The following is a 15,631-nucleotide window of genomic DNA, read 5'->3' on the forward strand; positions in this document are numbered from 1 at the left end:
GGATAATGGTTGTAAGAGTTTTGCAATTAGACAGTTTAACAGTATGCACAGCTGGAATGTTCAAACTGTATCTTTCCTGTGCCTGTTCTATCTTTAAATGAATATATATTTTTATTATAGAGAGCTGCTGGAACGTCGTGGGGGGATAAGAAGATGAATAGAGGAACTAAGGGTGAAGTCATGGAGGAGGATAGGAACAGGAGGCAATGTGAGGGAGAATTAGTAAAAAAAAGAAAAAACAAAAACCTATAAATATCCACAAAGTTAATTAATTGCAGCTGGAGGGCTCCAAAGGTTGAAATTCTGAATTCCAGAAATTTAACCTTTAATGGCAATGAAGCAAAGGTTGGCACTGCTGCTCTGCTGGGCTCTAGGGCTCCCTATCCTTATCTGCTGTTTGTTGTGGGGAGGATCTGCTGAGACCTGTTGATCCTTTAACAGCGGAGTGACTAAAATTGGCAATATTTAAAATAGAGTAATGGACTGGGGAACTTGATATCAGGATTGATATTTCATCTTAGGCCTATTCATTTTAAAACCTTTCTTGAGCAAACTAGTGATCTGTATTCTTGTGTTAGGGTCTGGATTACTGCAAGCTGGTTCAAACAAGAATAAAAGGGCAATGCTTTTCCATAGTTGTCCCCTCCCCCAGTGTTTATCACAGAACCAAAAAAACCAAAAAACTTGAATAACTTAAAATCCTGTTCACTATTTTAAGCAAGTCTTTTTTTTTCTTGCAAAGTTGCATTGCAATTATGTATTAATACTTACCTTCGATAAAGATTGCTGAAAGTGGGTGGAAGTTTGTTTGAAATATTAATTATGTGCTTATTGTTAAATTGCTAGACAAAAGTATGACCTTTGTCCTGTGGCCTATTGGCCACTAGATGCTGAAGTGAAACGATCAATTAACTTTAATTCGTGCCCTTCCTATGTAGATTTTAGACAATTGTACATCTAATTTGAATTGTGTTTTATTTTCCAGCCTCTTACTAAAACTCATTTGAGAGGCTACTTTGGGAGGGGTAGGGAGAAAGGTGCTCCATCTAAATCCTTCTGCTGGCAAGAAACTGTATTTTAATTAGTTACCAGCATAAATAAATTGAACAGGATGGTTGAAATGCCTCTAGTTCCTTGTGGATGTTTTTATTCTTTCTGGTACATGAAATTTGTGCACTCTTTCAGTTATGTTTCTGAGATTCTTAAATATTTTCTTTCAGGAAAAGTTCAAAAATACAATATGGTGAGTGAGCTGTTTAGTACAATAATTAACATCAGGTCACAGGAAAGAAAAATATACCTTTTTTAAATTTTTTTTTTAATGAGAGGAGGATATTGACAAAAGGCATCACACATGGTCAGGAAGTCAGTGTATATTAGCTGCAAATATATAAAGGGGATGTTGCATCAGAACCACATATAACGGTTGCCAATTTTAGTTGGATGTATTCCTGGGGGTTGCTTCACATGACATAATTTTTAATTCCTAGAGACTCCAGGCCAATCCCAGAGGGTTGGTAACCCTACATATAATGCATTTGCAGCGTCAGATTTTAATATATTTCCCTCCCACTCCCACAGGTCTCCCTTGTCAGGCTCTCTTTTATTAGTTTGCAATACCTCTAGTCTCAATATATGGAGGTGTGTACACTAGACTCTTCACTTTCTAATTATACATTTCCAAATTAAGACTTTAATATTCATTTCTTGGTGTTAAAGATTTGGTTCTTCCGCCACGTCCAGTATGCAGACTTTATAGAGGATCATATCTTTGTATGGAGTGCTGGGAAAACACTGGAATATATAGTTCCTATTTCTTTGTTTAAAATTTTGGGGACGGATTAGCTGCTGGTTGTCAGCATCCCCAGCATTTACTATGGCTAGCAAAACCAGCTATGTTGCCTGGGTTTTCAAGTAAAATGTTTAAGGATTTATTCTGGAAGAATCCTAAAGCTAATGAATTTGGATGTGTTTTTAGCATTTTGCTTCTAACTTGTGAGAACCAGACATGTAACTCAGCTTCATTTATTTTTATCTCCAAGGTCAGTTGGTATGACAAAAGTAGTAACGAACTGATTACTTTCAAGGTGTCCTTTATTATCAAACTTCTTAAAGTCCTCTAATGGAAACATTCATGACCTCTACGCTTCACATATTGTCTTATCGCATTTGTAAAATAGGCTACCCTTTTATATAGAAAGTGCTTTGTGGTAGGAGCAGATACTATTTGTGTAAGAAAAAGGAATCTAATGTCAAACTAAATTTCCTACTTTTATTGTTGCATCCATGTGTCCTTTACTACTCGTCCGTACAATGAACTTAAACTTTGGAGTGTCCTTTATGGGACCATTTATTGAATTTGATAAATCAGAGTTTTTGAGTGGCAAGTCATGATAATAAACAAAGGATTCTTTCTCCAGGGTAATGTTAAGTGGTCAGGATGTGGAAATGTCTTCTTCTGTTTACCTAATGGAGTTGCTAAATCATTTTCTAGGTTGAAGTTGAGTATGTGCCTGTTTTCAGATCTGGTTGAGCTCCCACTGTTGTGATGGGATCCAAATGCTGAATCGTACGTGCTCTTAACTTGTTGAAGCTGTACAGAGTTTTAGGCACTGTCATTGGCTTTGGACCAGTAGGCATGCACACCAGGTGTGGACCTCATGTCTGACACCCTGGTTGCAGTAGAGATTCTATACCCTGAAACGAATGTCTCCTCCCCAGCAGCTTTTGAATATTTCCCATTGAATACTACCAAAGGGTGTGAGCCTTCCAATTTACCTATTTGTGGGCATGCAATAGTGAAAGCAAACAGACACATGGATGGACTTTTACCCAGGATTCTGAAATGCCACTGCCCTTTGCTTAGGTAGCAAGAGAAATACAAATGTATACAAAACAGTGTACACACCTATATGCGTTACCCTGCCTCTGGGTTCCTCACCACTCTGGAACATTCTCTGGGCTTCTGCAGAGTCCTCTGGCATGTTTGGGATCCTTGTCTTGCAGCTTATAGCTTCTTTTCAGAATCAGAGAGCCTTTCTAGATCAGCTAACTCTCTGCTCGCGGCTGTCCCACCAACTGAATTGAATTCCCTAGCTAGGAAAGCATGCCCATCTCTTCCTCTTTCTTGCCAAAAGTTTCCCATGTTTCCTTGAATCTTCTCTCAAGTTTGTTCCTTGGGTGTCAGCTAACCTATTGTCCCAGGATGCTTCTGTGACATTACCCAGGGTAGAATCTGGACTGATGGACAGTTGTCGTCTTTTCTCAGACCATTGTAGGATACAAATTTCATTATTTCTTCTATCTTTTAAATACTTAAAAATTTAGGTAGAATAAGCATTTCCATTAGTTAGAGGTGTTTGATACCTTTTTGTTTTCCTTTTTTCTTTTCTGTAGCTCAATGTGAATAGTGCAGAAGGCATTGAACATTTAATGTGCGGAGGAAACTACTCTAGCTCAACACCTACACACAGTGGCTTCGTCTACACTTGCAAGTTTTTTTTGCCAAAAGACAGCTTTTGGCAATGAAACAGCAGAGGTGTACATGCGGCAAAGTCACTTTTTGCATTGAAACTCCTCAGTTGCAGCACTGTAATAAAACCACCTCCACGAGAGTGATTAAGACTTTTTGCGCAAAGGTTTTATCACCAAAGGGCCAGTGTAAACACCTTGCTTGCTCCGTTCTGAGAGCCCCAGGGTGCTGTGCTGCTTTGCTCTGGGACACACAGAGTAAATCATTAACATGGAATGCTCCTGCTGTCTCCCACACTACCAAAGCGCAGGCGGGCAGTGGTGTGTGTGTGAGAGAGAGACTTTGTACTGTGCAGAGCCAGGGAGGAAGGGGCGGGGTTGATGTCAGGGTTTCCCCCTCCCCCTGCCTTAGGACAGGTTGCTATAGGCAGCTCTCTGAACTTGTGAGATGCTGACACACACTGTCTGTATCTTCCCCATACACACATGTTCCCTGTCTGTCTCTCTCTCACACTCACACGCTTCAGTTGAAAAGTGGCTGGCAGTCTAGTAGGATGAATCGTGTTGACACTGTACCTGCCCCATGAGGCATTGCAACCCCTTCCCAAAGCTCCCTGCGGCCAGTTGCATGGTGGGATAGCACCACAGTGCACTGCTCTTTGTCATTGCAAGAGCTGCTAGTGTGCATGCGTGCCAGCGACACAAGAGCTAGTGTGGACATGCAACATAAGTTTTAATTAAATCGCTTTAATAAAGGTGGTATAACTTTTGGTGAAAAAACTTGGCTATGTCTACGCTGCCAATGTGAAGTACGCTCTTTCAGTCTGGGGGTGGCGATGTCAAGGAGCTTGCAGCGATTTTTTGTAGCTTGGGTGGTTACCCTGGTTCAGACTGTGGTGGCTAATAGCTTTTTTTTTTAATCAACTTAGTTGAGCTATCTGCACAGTTCCTGTCACATGACTGGTATATTTCTGACCATCTATAATTAAAATACCAGCTAATCTCCATCCGACTTCCTTATCAGTAATGTCCACTGTGGACTATTATTACAGTGTGCAGAAATTATAACAGCAACGTTACTTTGACCTTCAAGAGTCCTACTTAATGTCTACCCTGTTCTGCATTCCCTTAATGGCTCTGATTCTGCAAAACACATTGTGCATGGTGCAAATAGATTAAATAATTGGATATTGAGTGAGAGCTTTCATAATAAATGAACTTTTTTAAACCATTCTTTAATTACCATAGTACTTTATTTTTAGCTCCCTTATATTTTTCAGTTTGATAATGATCAAAATTGAGGTGCAAAAGTACAGTTGGAGTTTTTCTGCCCTACGTCACGTAATAAAGGCTAAGACAAAAATGGTCTGGAGAGAAAGTAAAGGGGATGGTTGCATTACAACTCTGCAATAAGAATGCAGTGGATAATTAAAGATCTGTGTCTGGAACAGGATACTTTTGAGTGCTACTGAATATATCTTGAGATTGGTGGTATAGGAGGTGTAAGAAAAAACATGAGTATTTCTTGTATAAAATATAAATCTCTATCTGGATGTTGATTATACAATTTTTTTTCCTGCTTAATATGGATAGAACTTGTTAAATCTTGTAATCTAGGCCGTTATGAAAGAAGTATTGCCTCAAAGTGTCAAGGCCTGTCATAACTTAGGGCTGGTCTTTGCTACGGGGAGATCAATGCTGCTGCAATCGATGCAGCCAGGGATTGATTTTTAGCAGGACTAGTTATTCACGTAGCTGGAGTAGCAAAGAATAGGTCGATTTACCCCTCTCCTCCTCCTCCTCCCCCACAGTGAAGACAAGTCCCTAACACTGTAACCTCTCCAGCAGTGATTCTGGAAGGAGGGAAGAGCCTGTTGTGCTGTGTGTCAAGCATCTCAATTCTGGGCCTATTCACTCAATGGAGTTTGTGTATATGTGTCCTCAGACCCCACTTTCCCTGTTGCCAGTTAGCAGTTTTATAATGAAGGCTGTATAATTATCTATGCTGATTGCTAAAAGAACCTATAGATTGACAGTGTACATTTAAAGTCAAGTACTTCTACCAGAAAAAGTATTCCTTCCTGCAGGTTTTGGGGTCTCTTGTTAATTTTTTAATCTTGATTAACTGTTTGGTTTAGTATGTAAACAGGTATCCATTTGTCAAGGTTCCTTTCCCACTCTGAACTCTAGGGTACAGATGTGGGGACCTGCATGAAAAACCCCCTAAACTTACTTTTACCAGCTTAGGTTAAAACTTCCCCGAGGTACAAACTATTTTACCTTTTTCCCTTGGACTTTATTGCTCCCACCACCAAGCGTCTAACAAATATATAACAGGGAAAGAGCCTGCTTGGAAACGTCTTTTCCCCCCCACCCCAAATCCTCCCAAACCCTACACCCCCTTTCCTGGGGAAGGCTTGATAAAAATCCTCACCAATTTGCTTTTTCATTGTTCTTAAGATCCAAAGGTTTGGGTCTGCGTTCACCTATGCAATCAGGTTCTTAAAAGAAGAATTTTAATTGAAGAAAAAGTAAAAATCACCTCTGTAAAATCAGGATGGTAAATACCTTATAGGGTAATCTGATTCAAAACATAGAGAATCCCTCTAGGCAAAACCTTAAGTTACAAAAAGGCACAAAAACAGGAATATACATTCCATTCAGCACAACTTATTTTATCAGCCATTTAAACAAAACAGAATCTAACATATCTAACTAGATTGCTTGTTAGCTCTTAACAGGAGTTCTAACCTGCATTCCTGCTCTGGTCCGGGCAAAAACCACACCCATACCCACACCCACACACACCCCTTTGTCCCCGCCCCCTCCCTGCCAGCTTTGAAAGTATCTTGTCTCCTCTTTGGTCATTTTGGTCAGGTGCCAGTGAGGTTATCTTTAGCTTCTTAACTCTTTACAGGTGAAAGGGTTTTTTCCTCTGGCCAGAAGGGATTTAAAGGTGGTTAGCCTTCCCTTTATATTTATGACACCATTGTAAGAACATGAGAACGGCTGTACTGGGTCAGACTGAAGGTCCATCTAGCCCAGTATCCTATCTTCCGACAGTGGCCAATGCCAGGTGCTTCAGAGCAGGTAATCATCAAGTGATCCATGCCCTTGTGAAGTATATAATACTCAATTTGTGTATACCCAGTCAGATAAGCGTCGCCTGCCTGTCTGAAAATAACATGTTTGTCACCTTCTAGTGACCTGCTTTAACTTGCAGACCATAGTAATTTGTAGTATAGGTGTGTAACTCTTTCAATGTTCTCCTTACATATATTTCACAATGTTTACGGTGACCAGTTGGTATGTGTGTTTGGGGTCTTTTTTTTTACTGGCTCTCAATTTCGACTTGATATTCTGCTCTCTAGTGAAGTATTATGCATATAACTGACCCAGGGGATCCCTGTAAAACACATTGCACCCTCTGTGACCTCTGCCGGTTGGCATTAGGAGGTTCTTGGGTCATAGCATGATTTCCATATTGGTGACCTTTCCAAAAGCAGCCAAAGCACAATCCCTCCCTTAGGTGCTGGAACTACAGGTGTTTGGGGTGCTGCCACACCCTCTGTCTCGAAGTGGTTTCCATTACATACAGGGCTTACAGTTCGGTTCAGTGGCTTTCAGCACCCCCACCGTACAAATTGTTCCAGGACCCTGATCCCTCCTAGCCCATGACTAATTCCTGTTTTAATGTTTAATGGTTTTGAGGACCATGTCACTGGTAAGAGAGTACAGCTTGATGAAAGGCATGTGGAAGTTTGAAAGCAGGGGGTTAACAAGTAGCACTCTATGTATGTTTATAATCTATATGACTAAATCTCAAATATGCTGTGATTAAAACATCCTATGTACACCTTTGATTTAGCTGCCAAATTAGCAAATTTCATTTTTTATAAGATTTTATTTCTAAGAATTACAACTATGGATACAATACTGTACACATGGCCAGAAGGGAGACTGTAATTTGAGTTTGTATACAGCAGATTTCAAAAGGTGTCTACCTACCTGACTTTCTGCTTTTCCCCACCCTCTGATGAATACACAGTGTGGGAGTCCTTCCTTTTTCCTGTTGACACAGTGGCAATTACTGAGAGGTAGAGTTCCTTGACTCTGACGGCATTCTGTGAAGGTGTAGAACATTAAATCTTTAGCTGTGTGGATTTGACTGTGAAAGGATTCAGACACATTTCGAGGACCCTTGCAACTGATTTTCAAATCTGGATTAAATTAGCAACAGAAACTATGGCAGCACCTTCTGTACTCCTCTTAATGGACAGGTTTGTACACAAGATTTTTTTGTTTTGTTTTTTAATTGGAAAGTGACTATTTGCTTAAGGCAGCAGTTCAACTTCAGTAGTATATTTTTTTTTTATGATTTTTAAACTTTGTAAATAAGACATCAGAGTGTGAAAATACCTGAATGGACACTACAAAGCTAATGGAATGGCTATATAACCTATCCAACTAAGAGTGGCAGCTGAAGTTTCTGCTGGGGATTCCCTGGCTTTTTGGGAAGGTTGAAAGCAGCAGACAATGCTCTTCTGTATGTGGTATGAGTTTAAAAAAAACATGTGAACTTGGAAAAGCTTTGAGAGAGTGCCAGTGGAATTTATTTATTAGGTATTCTTGGTATTGAATGATACTAGAAGACTTCCAGATAGCTGTGGGAGGGCACAATACTGCATGTGTCTTGGTATTGCCAGGTGTATGAAAAACATTTTTCAGTGTGCACTATAAAATCTTAAATGAATGCTGAATGTTCTTAAATTTTTATCATAAAACAACAATTTTCTTGACCAAACTGAGGTTAGCTATAAGTACATTATTCCTGATTAATTGCATTCACTTTGAACATAGTGAAGACACTAAAGGTATCTAATGTAACTATCCTTTACTACCATGTCCCTCCCTCCTCTTTTTCTCCATAATGTATTGATAAATCTAAATTGAACACTGCTTTCGGAAAGCACTAGCAGCTAAACCAGTTGTACACAAGTAAAAGATCAGTCATCTTAAAAGCTCACTCTTGAGTGAGAACTTACATTCCCTCCAGGTTGAGAATTTTTCTTCTCACAAATTTAATTGAAAATACTTCTGCAATAACAAGGCAAAACACGTTTTATGTGCCACACTTCATTTTACAGGGGACTCTGCAGAAAGACTCATTTTCCATTTTCAGTGTGGTGTCATCTTTGTCCGTACTCAAACTTTTTTATAACTTGCTGCTGCAGTTTAGTGTTATGTTTCACATTTTTAGTAGGGGTGCAAATTAAACCCATGACACACTAATTCCTCTGTACTAATGATACAACGGACATGATGCATCATGTTAGATATTGCTGTTAAACTCCATACTGTGAATCAACCTGACGTACTGTAATGGCTGTGAAGGAGACATTGGAGTAGATGGAGATGACACCGCTGCATATGAATTTTCTGATGCCTCAACCCTTTTTTTTAATGTAAGGTATCAAATCAATTTCTTGTGACTTAAAACTACTGTGAAATTTGAGGTTAGAAAACTTGATTTTTAAAATAAGTCTAGGTTCTGCCCCCTCCCCACCAAAAGTGTGTGAGAGAGAGAGACTGTAAAATCATAGTACAGTTGTTTTTGTTTAATCTGTAGCTCTTTACTAGCCATGGCTGACCCTTTCACTGATTTATCCTTTGGACTGAAACTTTTCATGCATGAACTTGGCTCAGAAGTGAGGCTGCTCAATTTAGCTTTCTAAACTCAGAGTTGCTCAAATCTGGAAAGCCTGTTTCTCTAACAATTAATGTTTGGGGGGCTTTTTGCTCTGGTAACTCAAACTTAAAGCAAAGCTTTTGATTATGAATTACTGAGTTGTACAACAGAAGGAGACGTAATGGTTCCTTCTTCAGAGATTTGCAGAGCTCCGCCTGCGCTAGGAGAATCGAATGGAGACTTTTAGTTTTACAGCAGTATAGTGTCGGGCATAGTTCAAGTGGTTGGATCTGGCACTGGAAATGGGAGAAAATCACATTCCCTAATCATGTTGGATCCTTGGACTCTGCAGGATTTGGGAACAATAGTAAAATAGTTTGGTCTTGTCCATATAGCAAGGACAGAACAGTATTTTAAGTGCTAGGACCTAGTGTTGCAACCAAATGCCACGTTGCAGCAATTTTTCTAGCGTAGGTTGTACTAGAATTAAACCTGACACAAAGCTTGATGATTAGACGATAGTTCCAGATGAAAAGTATTGCAACACTTTATTTTTTTTTGCAGATTTTTCTTTTACACTTTTGTCTTGCTGTGTAGTTAGGACCTAAGTGTGGTTAAACCATGTCACAGCCTTGGATAGACCAAGGCTTTAGGATACTACAGGATCACAGTTACAGGAAGGTTAGGTTGTGACTAATATTACAAAATCATCTAATTTGGGCCAGTTTGTGCTGGCGTAGGAATCTGGTGCTGCTTTTTTTTTTTTTTTTTTGGGAGACTGACATTTTGTATTCCGGAATGTACACTTTCATTGTGAGGAAAAGTCACTTGCCCTTTGTGGCTGTGAAGCCCTAGACATACATGAACAGAGGATAAACCAATGCCATGTTGTCTGCGGACATCTAGAAACAATAGCTCTGAGCAAAGTTTAACTGCCTTTGTTCGTTGCAATGCATGTTGACTCTGAATCTTAATGACTTAAATGTCAACAATTATTTTAGTGCTGATTAAATGAGTGATGGTCATATGAAGGGCTGTATAGCCTGCTGCATGTGGAGTCTTGTTTTGGAATCTCAACGTAGAACTTAAAATGGGACGGCTTAGAATGTGGGAGAAGTTTGATAAAATACTATTTTTTTTTTAATCTCCCCCCATTCTACCCAAGACAAGATGGAGCCACGTCTTCACTATGTCAAATGACAGCCACATTGAACTGAAGAGCAGCTCTGGGTAAGCTGCTCTTTTCAACAGAAGTTGGTCCAATAAGATATTACCTTGTCTATCTTGTGTCTCTAATTGCATTGTAGTCAGAGGAGTGGGCGCACTGGGAGTAGGGGGCACCCAACAAGATTTGGAGGCCAACAAGGTACCAGTATTTGGATGTGACAGAAACCACAAAGAAATCCAAGCAGTTTGCTTAATTTAAGGTGCTGGTTGTATCTGTTTTTTTCAGCTTCCTTTCCAGTTAACTGAGCATGGGTCCTTGACATAGCACAGGCAGAGGAAGATATGGCCACTGCCCCAAGACTTTACAGTGGAAGTCATACAGACAAAATTTCAATTAACCAATTCAGTTAGGTTTGAAAGGGGTAGCCGCATTAGTCTGTATCAGCAAAAACAACGAGCAAGTCCTTGTGGCACCTTAGAGTTGGGCATAAGCTTTTGTGGGCTATAACCCACTTCATCAGATGCATGGAGTGAAAAATACAGTAAGCAGGTATAAATATACAGCACATGAAAAGATGGGAGTTGCCTTACCAAGTGGGGGTCAGTGCTAATGAGGCCAGTTCAGTTAGGGTGGATGTGGCCCATTCTCAACATTTTCATGTGCTGTGTATTTATACCTGCTTACTGTATTTTTCACTCCATGCATCTGATGAAGTGGGTTATAGCCCACAAAAGCTTATGCCCAAATAAATTTTTTAGTCTCTAAGGTGCCACAAGGACTCCTCATTTGATTTTTTTAGTTTCAGTTATCTTATTTGATGAGCTAAATAAGAATTGCATGGTGTACAAGATGAATTGTCTGGTCAGGTACTGATCTATTTTTTTCCCCCCAGACTTACACAGTTACGTTTTAGCTTGGAGAAGGGAGTGCTGGTCTCTTTCCCAACTGACCCGCTATTTTTCTGCCCCCACCAAAAAAATGTAAACTCTAAATACCTCGTCTAAAGTTCTAGTGCTGTAGGAGGTACCCAGCTAGGTGCAGTTAGTGTACCAAACAGTATATGTGCAGGTGGATGTCTGACAAAATATTGATTGGTGTAAAGAAGAGGTCACCAATTAGGCCAATATGCAAAGTTCATAAACCAAATCAGCTAATTTCTCACAACAATTTACACAACGGATCTTGTATTAGTGTTTAGTTGCAGTTAGCTGACAAAGTGCTGAATAATGATTTCTTTGCCTGTGGCTAGTACTAAATCATTTTCAGCCCTTAGCTATGTGCCCCATGCTGGCCCTGTGTTTAGACATGGTTAAATTTCATAGTGTGGACCAGAGCTGGCTTTTTTCTCCAAAAACATGATGGTCATAATAACAATTCCCAGTTCTCATATACCACTTTTTATCTGTACACTTCAAAGTGCTTTACAAGGGAGTTCAGTATATTATCCCAGTTTACAGATCGGGAAACTGAGGCACAGGGAGGGACGTGACTTGCCCACAGTTACCCAGCAAACCCTGGAATAGAACCCAGGTCTCCTGATTCTCAGTCCAGTACCGTGTCCACTGGGCCACGCAGACCTCACTGTGAGTTGAAGAATATAGTTTTTGGACATAAATTGCACCTTAATTGCACCTTAATTTTGCACAATTACATATATGAACTACAGTGATAGGTTAATGAGAAATGCCTGGGTAGAATTGTTCCTTACACTTGAAGGATCTCATGAGACTTAAGCAATCAGCGTGTAACAAACTGTTACAAAAGATGGTTCAGTCTATGAAATAGAATAGCAAATGCTGCAGGATAAATAAATAAAATTCACAACAAAAACAAACCTGAAAGAGAACTGTCCTCTTACTTCTAGACTTGAAAATCACAATAACATGGAAACTAGATTTACTGTTTCTTATACCTTGTAATTCCTGTTTGCCTGCTTCTGTGTATACTTAAAGGAAAATGCTGCTACTGTACATAGCTTCCTTTAGTAGTAGTTAGTTTATTTTTGGTGGTGGACTAGCAGTGAGTTGTGAAAGACTCTATTAATACTTTTGTGTAAATTGAAATAGGAAGAACATGTGATTGCTAGGTTGGATTCAAGAGAAATGTGTGGAATTGGCCTTTCTGTGTACACTTCAATTCTTTGTGCAAATACCTAGCAGAGAATAGAACTAATACTTTATTTGTACATTTTTTGTCCTAGCTTATCTTTTTGCTCTCAGCATAAGAATAGATTGTAGTTCAACATCTCACTAGGAAGGAGAAATAGCATAGCAAGTACTAGTACCCTCCAGTGGGGGGTGAGAGGGGAAGGGGGGTGGGAATCACATGACTACCATCTTTGTGAAAAGGATTCCACGACCCTGGAAGCATTTCATTTGCAAAGTAGTGAATTTGAGCTTGGACATACTTACAATGGAATGTACCTCAACTCAGAGGTACTCACCTCTAGGCTTCATAGCATATTAGATTCTTGTCATTTTGTGGAGGTGGCCACAAAGGATGCCAGTCAGTGTCAATTATGGTTGCTTTTTGTAATATAATATACCTGTCCAATGACAAACGGGCAGACCGTACAAAGGTCTGTTCATCCAGGTCATCCAGTCTGCCTTCTTGAGGCAATGCAGCTTTGTTCCCTACAATACCTATTCTAGTGTTCATTCTAGTCTAGTTCTACAAGTAACGAGATATTCTGTTTTGGGGGACTATGCAAGACTTTCACAACCGAATACAACTTGATATCAGGAACACTTCATGATGTGAATAGCCTAAATGTTTTATTAGCTTCATTTTACGTACTTATACCTCTTGTTTGCTATTTTAAATTCTTCTAATTCCACAGCGTTTATACCCTTCAGATATTTGTAGACTGTCCCCAGTTTTCTCTTAACCATGCTATATATTCAGCTCTTTTTGGTCTTTCTGTGTATGTCATGAGCTCATTGATATCTAAGACGTTTTTGTTTTGGAATTGGCTGAGGGAATGAAGATAGTTTGTGGTTATAAATCCTAGCCCAGGGCCGGATTTACATCTTGGGCGTTTCCAGGCACAGGGACTCAGAGCCTCCCCTGCCACCTGCAGCGGCCAGGAGCTGCGGCCACTTGTGGTGGCTCAGAGCCCCCCACCCCACTTGCAGCAGTGGTACCCTGCCACTTTTAACTTTTTAGGTGCCTCCCTGCCCACAGAGCCCCACTGCCCAGCACCCCAACACACACAGACCTCTCCCCCTGCCCAGAGTCCCCCCCCCACCACAAACCCCTTCAGAGACCCACTCTCCCAAGCCCTGTCCCCCATCTGCACTCCCTGTTGGGAGGTGACTCTGTCAACCAGGCTGAGTGAGGAGTGCTCCAGCACGGCTGCTTGGGGCTATCTCTCCCCTCTGCTGGCCCTGGCCCAGCCCCTGCCAGGACTCGGGAGTGGCAACATTTGAATTTTTAGGCTCCCCTAGAATATCAACACCCATAGGTACTGTGCCTAATGAAAAATACGTCCCTGCCCATGGCTCCAGATCTGATGATGACTATAAAGAAAATCTTTGCTCTACCGAAAGTTTTGGCTATGTTTGTTCAGAGTGTACAGAGTGTTTCCTGTGGTAGCAAGTTAGGTTTGCCGTTGTATTTTCATCACACCATTCTTCACTAGAATCATACAAGATTAGAGTTGAAAGAGACCTCAGCAGGTCATCCAGTCCAACTCCCTGCTCAAAGCAGGACCAACCGCAACTAAATCATCCCAGCCAGGGCTTTGTCAAGCCAGGCCTTAAAAACCTCTAAGGATGGAAATTCCACCACCTCCCTAGGTAACCCATTCCAGTGCTTCACCACCCTGCTAGTGAAATAGTTTTTTCCTAATATCCACACTGCCTATTTCTGGATCTCCCCTACTGCAACTTGAGACCATTGCTCCTTGTGCTGTCATCTGCTACCACCAAGAACGGCCTAGCTCCATCCTCTTTGAAACCCCCCTTCAGGTATTTGAAGGCTGCTGTCAAATCCTCCCTCACTCTCTTCTCCAGACTAAATAATCCCAGTTCCGTCAGCGTCTCCTAATAAGTCATGTGCCCCAGTACCCTAATAATTTTCGTTGCCCTCTGCTGGACTATCTCCAGTTTGTCCACATCCTTTCTGTACCAGGGGCCCCAAAACTGGATGCAATACTCCAGGTGTGGCCTCACCAGTGCCGAGTAGAGGGGAATAATCACTTCCTTCAATCTGCTGGCAATGCTTCTACTAATGCAGCCCAATATGCCATTAGCCTTCTTGGCAACAAGGGCACACTGTTGACTTGTATCCAGCTTCTCGTCCATTGTAAACCCCAGGTCCTTTTCTGCAGAACTGCCGCTTAGCCAGTCAGTCCCCAGCCTGTAGCAGTGCATGGGATTCTTTTGTCCTAAGTGCAGGACTCTGCACTTGTCCTTGTTGAATCTCCTCAGATTTCTTTTGGCCCAATCCTCCAATTTGTCTAGGTCACTCAGGACCCTATTCAGACTCTCCAGCATATCTCCGTCTCCCGCCAGCTTAGTGTCATCTGCAAACTTGCTGTGGGTGTAATCCATTCAGTCATCCATATCGTTAATGAAGATGTTGAACAAAACCGACCCCTTGGGCACTCTCCGCTTGATATCGGCTGCCAACTAGACATTGAGCCGGGTGATATTTCTGTAAATAATAGGAGTGACAAAGGTATGGATGATGATTGATATCTGAACATTGATAGAGATGATAATATCTGAACACTTAGAAGGGAGGGTTGATCATTTGAGGGATGATGAGACTAAGCCCTGTTGATGATGATGATGATATGGCTACCAATGTTGCTGTTTTACTGTCAGGTGCAATACAACCTGCCGCCTTGGTGATGACTTCACAACAAGGTGAGGTTTGAGGGATCTGAGCTAGGTTGGTAGACCTGATTGTGGATGAATGGGCGTGTAGACAGGGTGGGGGAATGGGGGGAGGGTGAATTGGGGATTAACACTTTCTCCCCTCCAACCACTTACTGTAAAATGTCTTTACGGTCTGAAAGTAAACAGGTAGTGGAAGATGAGAGAGTGGACACTAGGTTTCTCCCTTTTCCTAGTCAGTTTCCATAATCTCTCACCAAAACATTCCCCTTTCCCTCATTGTCTCCATATTTTCAATATGGAAAAACTGGCCAACTTGTGCATGTAGGAGGTGTGGCCACACCTCCTACTTTGAACACCAGCTGCTTCTGACTAGTAGTGATTTCCATAGTCCTTAATTAACTTCTTGATCTTATCTGTATCTTAATCTGATAACCAAAGAGGACCTTCAAGTTAACTATA

The 15,631-nt window shown here is 41.0% G+C and overlaps 1 protein-coding gene across 6 annotated transcripts in view; it reads left to right on the forward strand.

Annotated features, from left to right (window-relative positions):
- The window catches only part of TBC1D14 (TBC1 domain family member 14), a 109,582-nt gene that overhangs the window by 18,490 nt on the left and 75,461 nt on the right, over positions 1 to 15,631 (forward strand). The window contains exon 1 of one of the 6 annotated variants that reach the window (XM_037898117.2): positions 7,633 to 7,751. The exons of the other annotated variants lie outside the window; for them this stretch is intronic. Within the exon in view, the coding sequence (XP_037754045.1) occupies positions 7,717 to 7,751 (35 nt within the window). The 5' untranslated portion in view covers positions 7,633 to 7,716. Of the gene's footprint in view, positions 1 to 7,632; positions 7,752 to 15,631 lie in introns of those variants that run through there. 6 annotated transcript variants of the gene reach the window in all.

The sequence above is a fragment of the Chelonia mydas genome, chromosome 4, assembly GCF_015237465.2.
Source record: "Chelonia mydas isolate rCheMyd1 chromosome 4, rCheMyd1.pri.v2, whole genome shotgun sequence".
In the NCBI taxonomy this organism is placed as follows: domain Eukaryota; kingdom Metazoa; phylum Chordata; order Testudines; family Cheloniidae; genus Chelonia; species Chelonia mydas.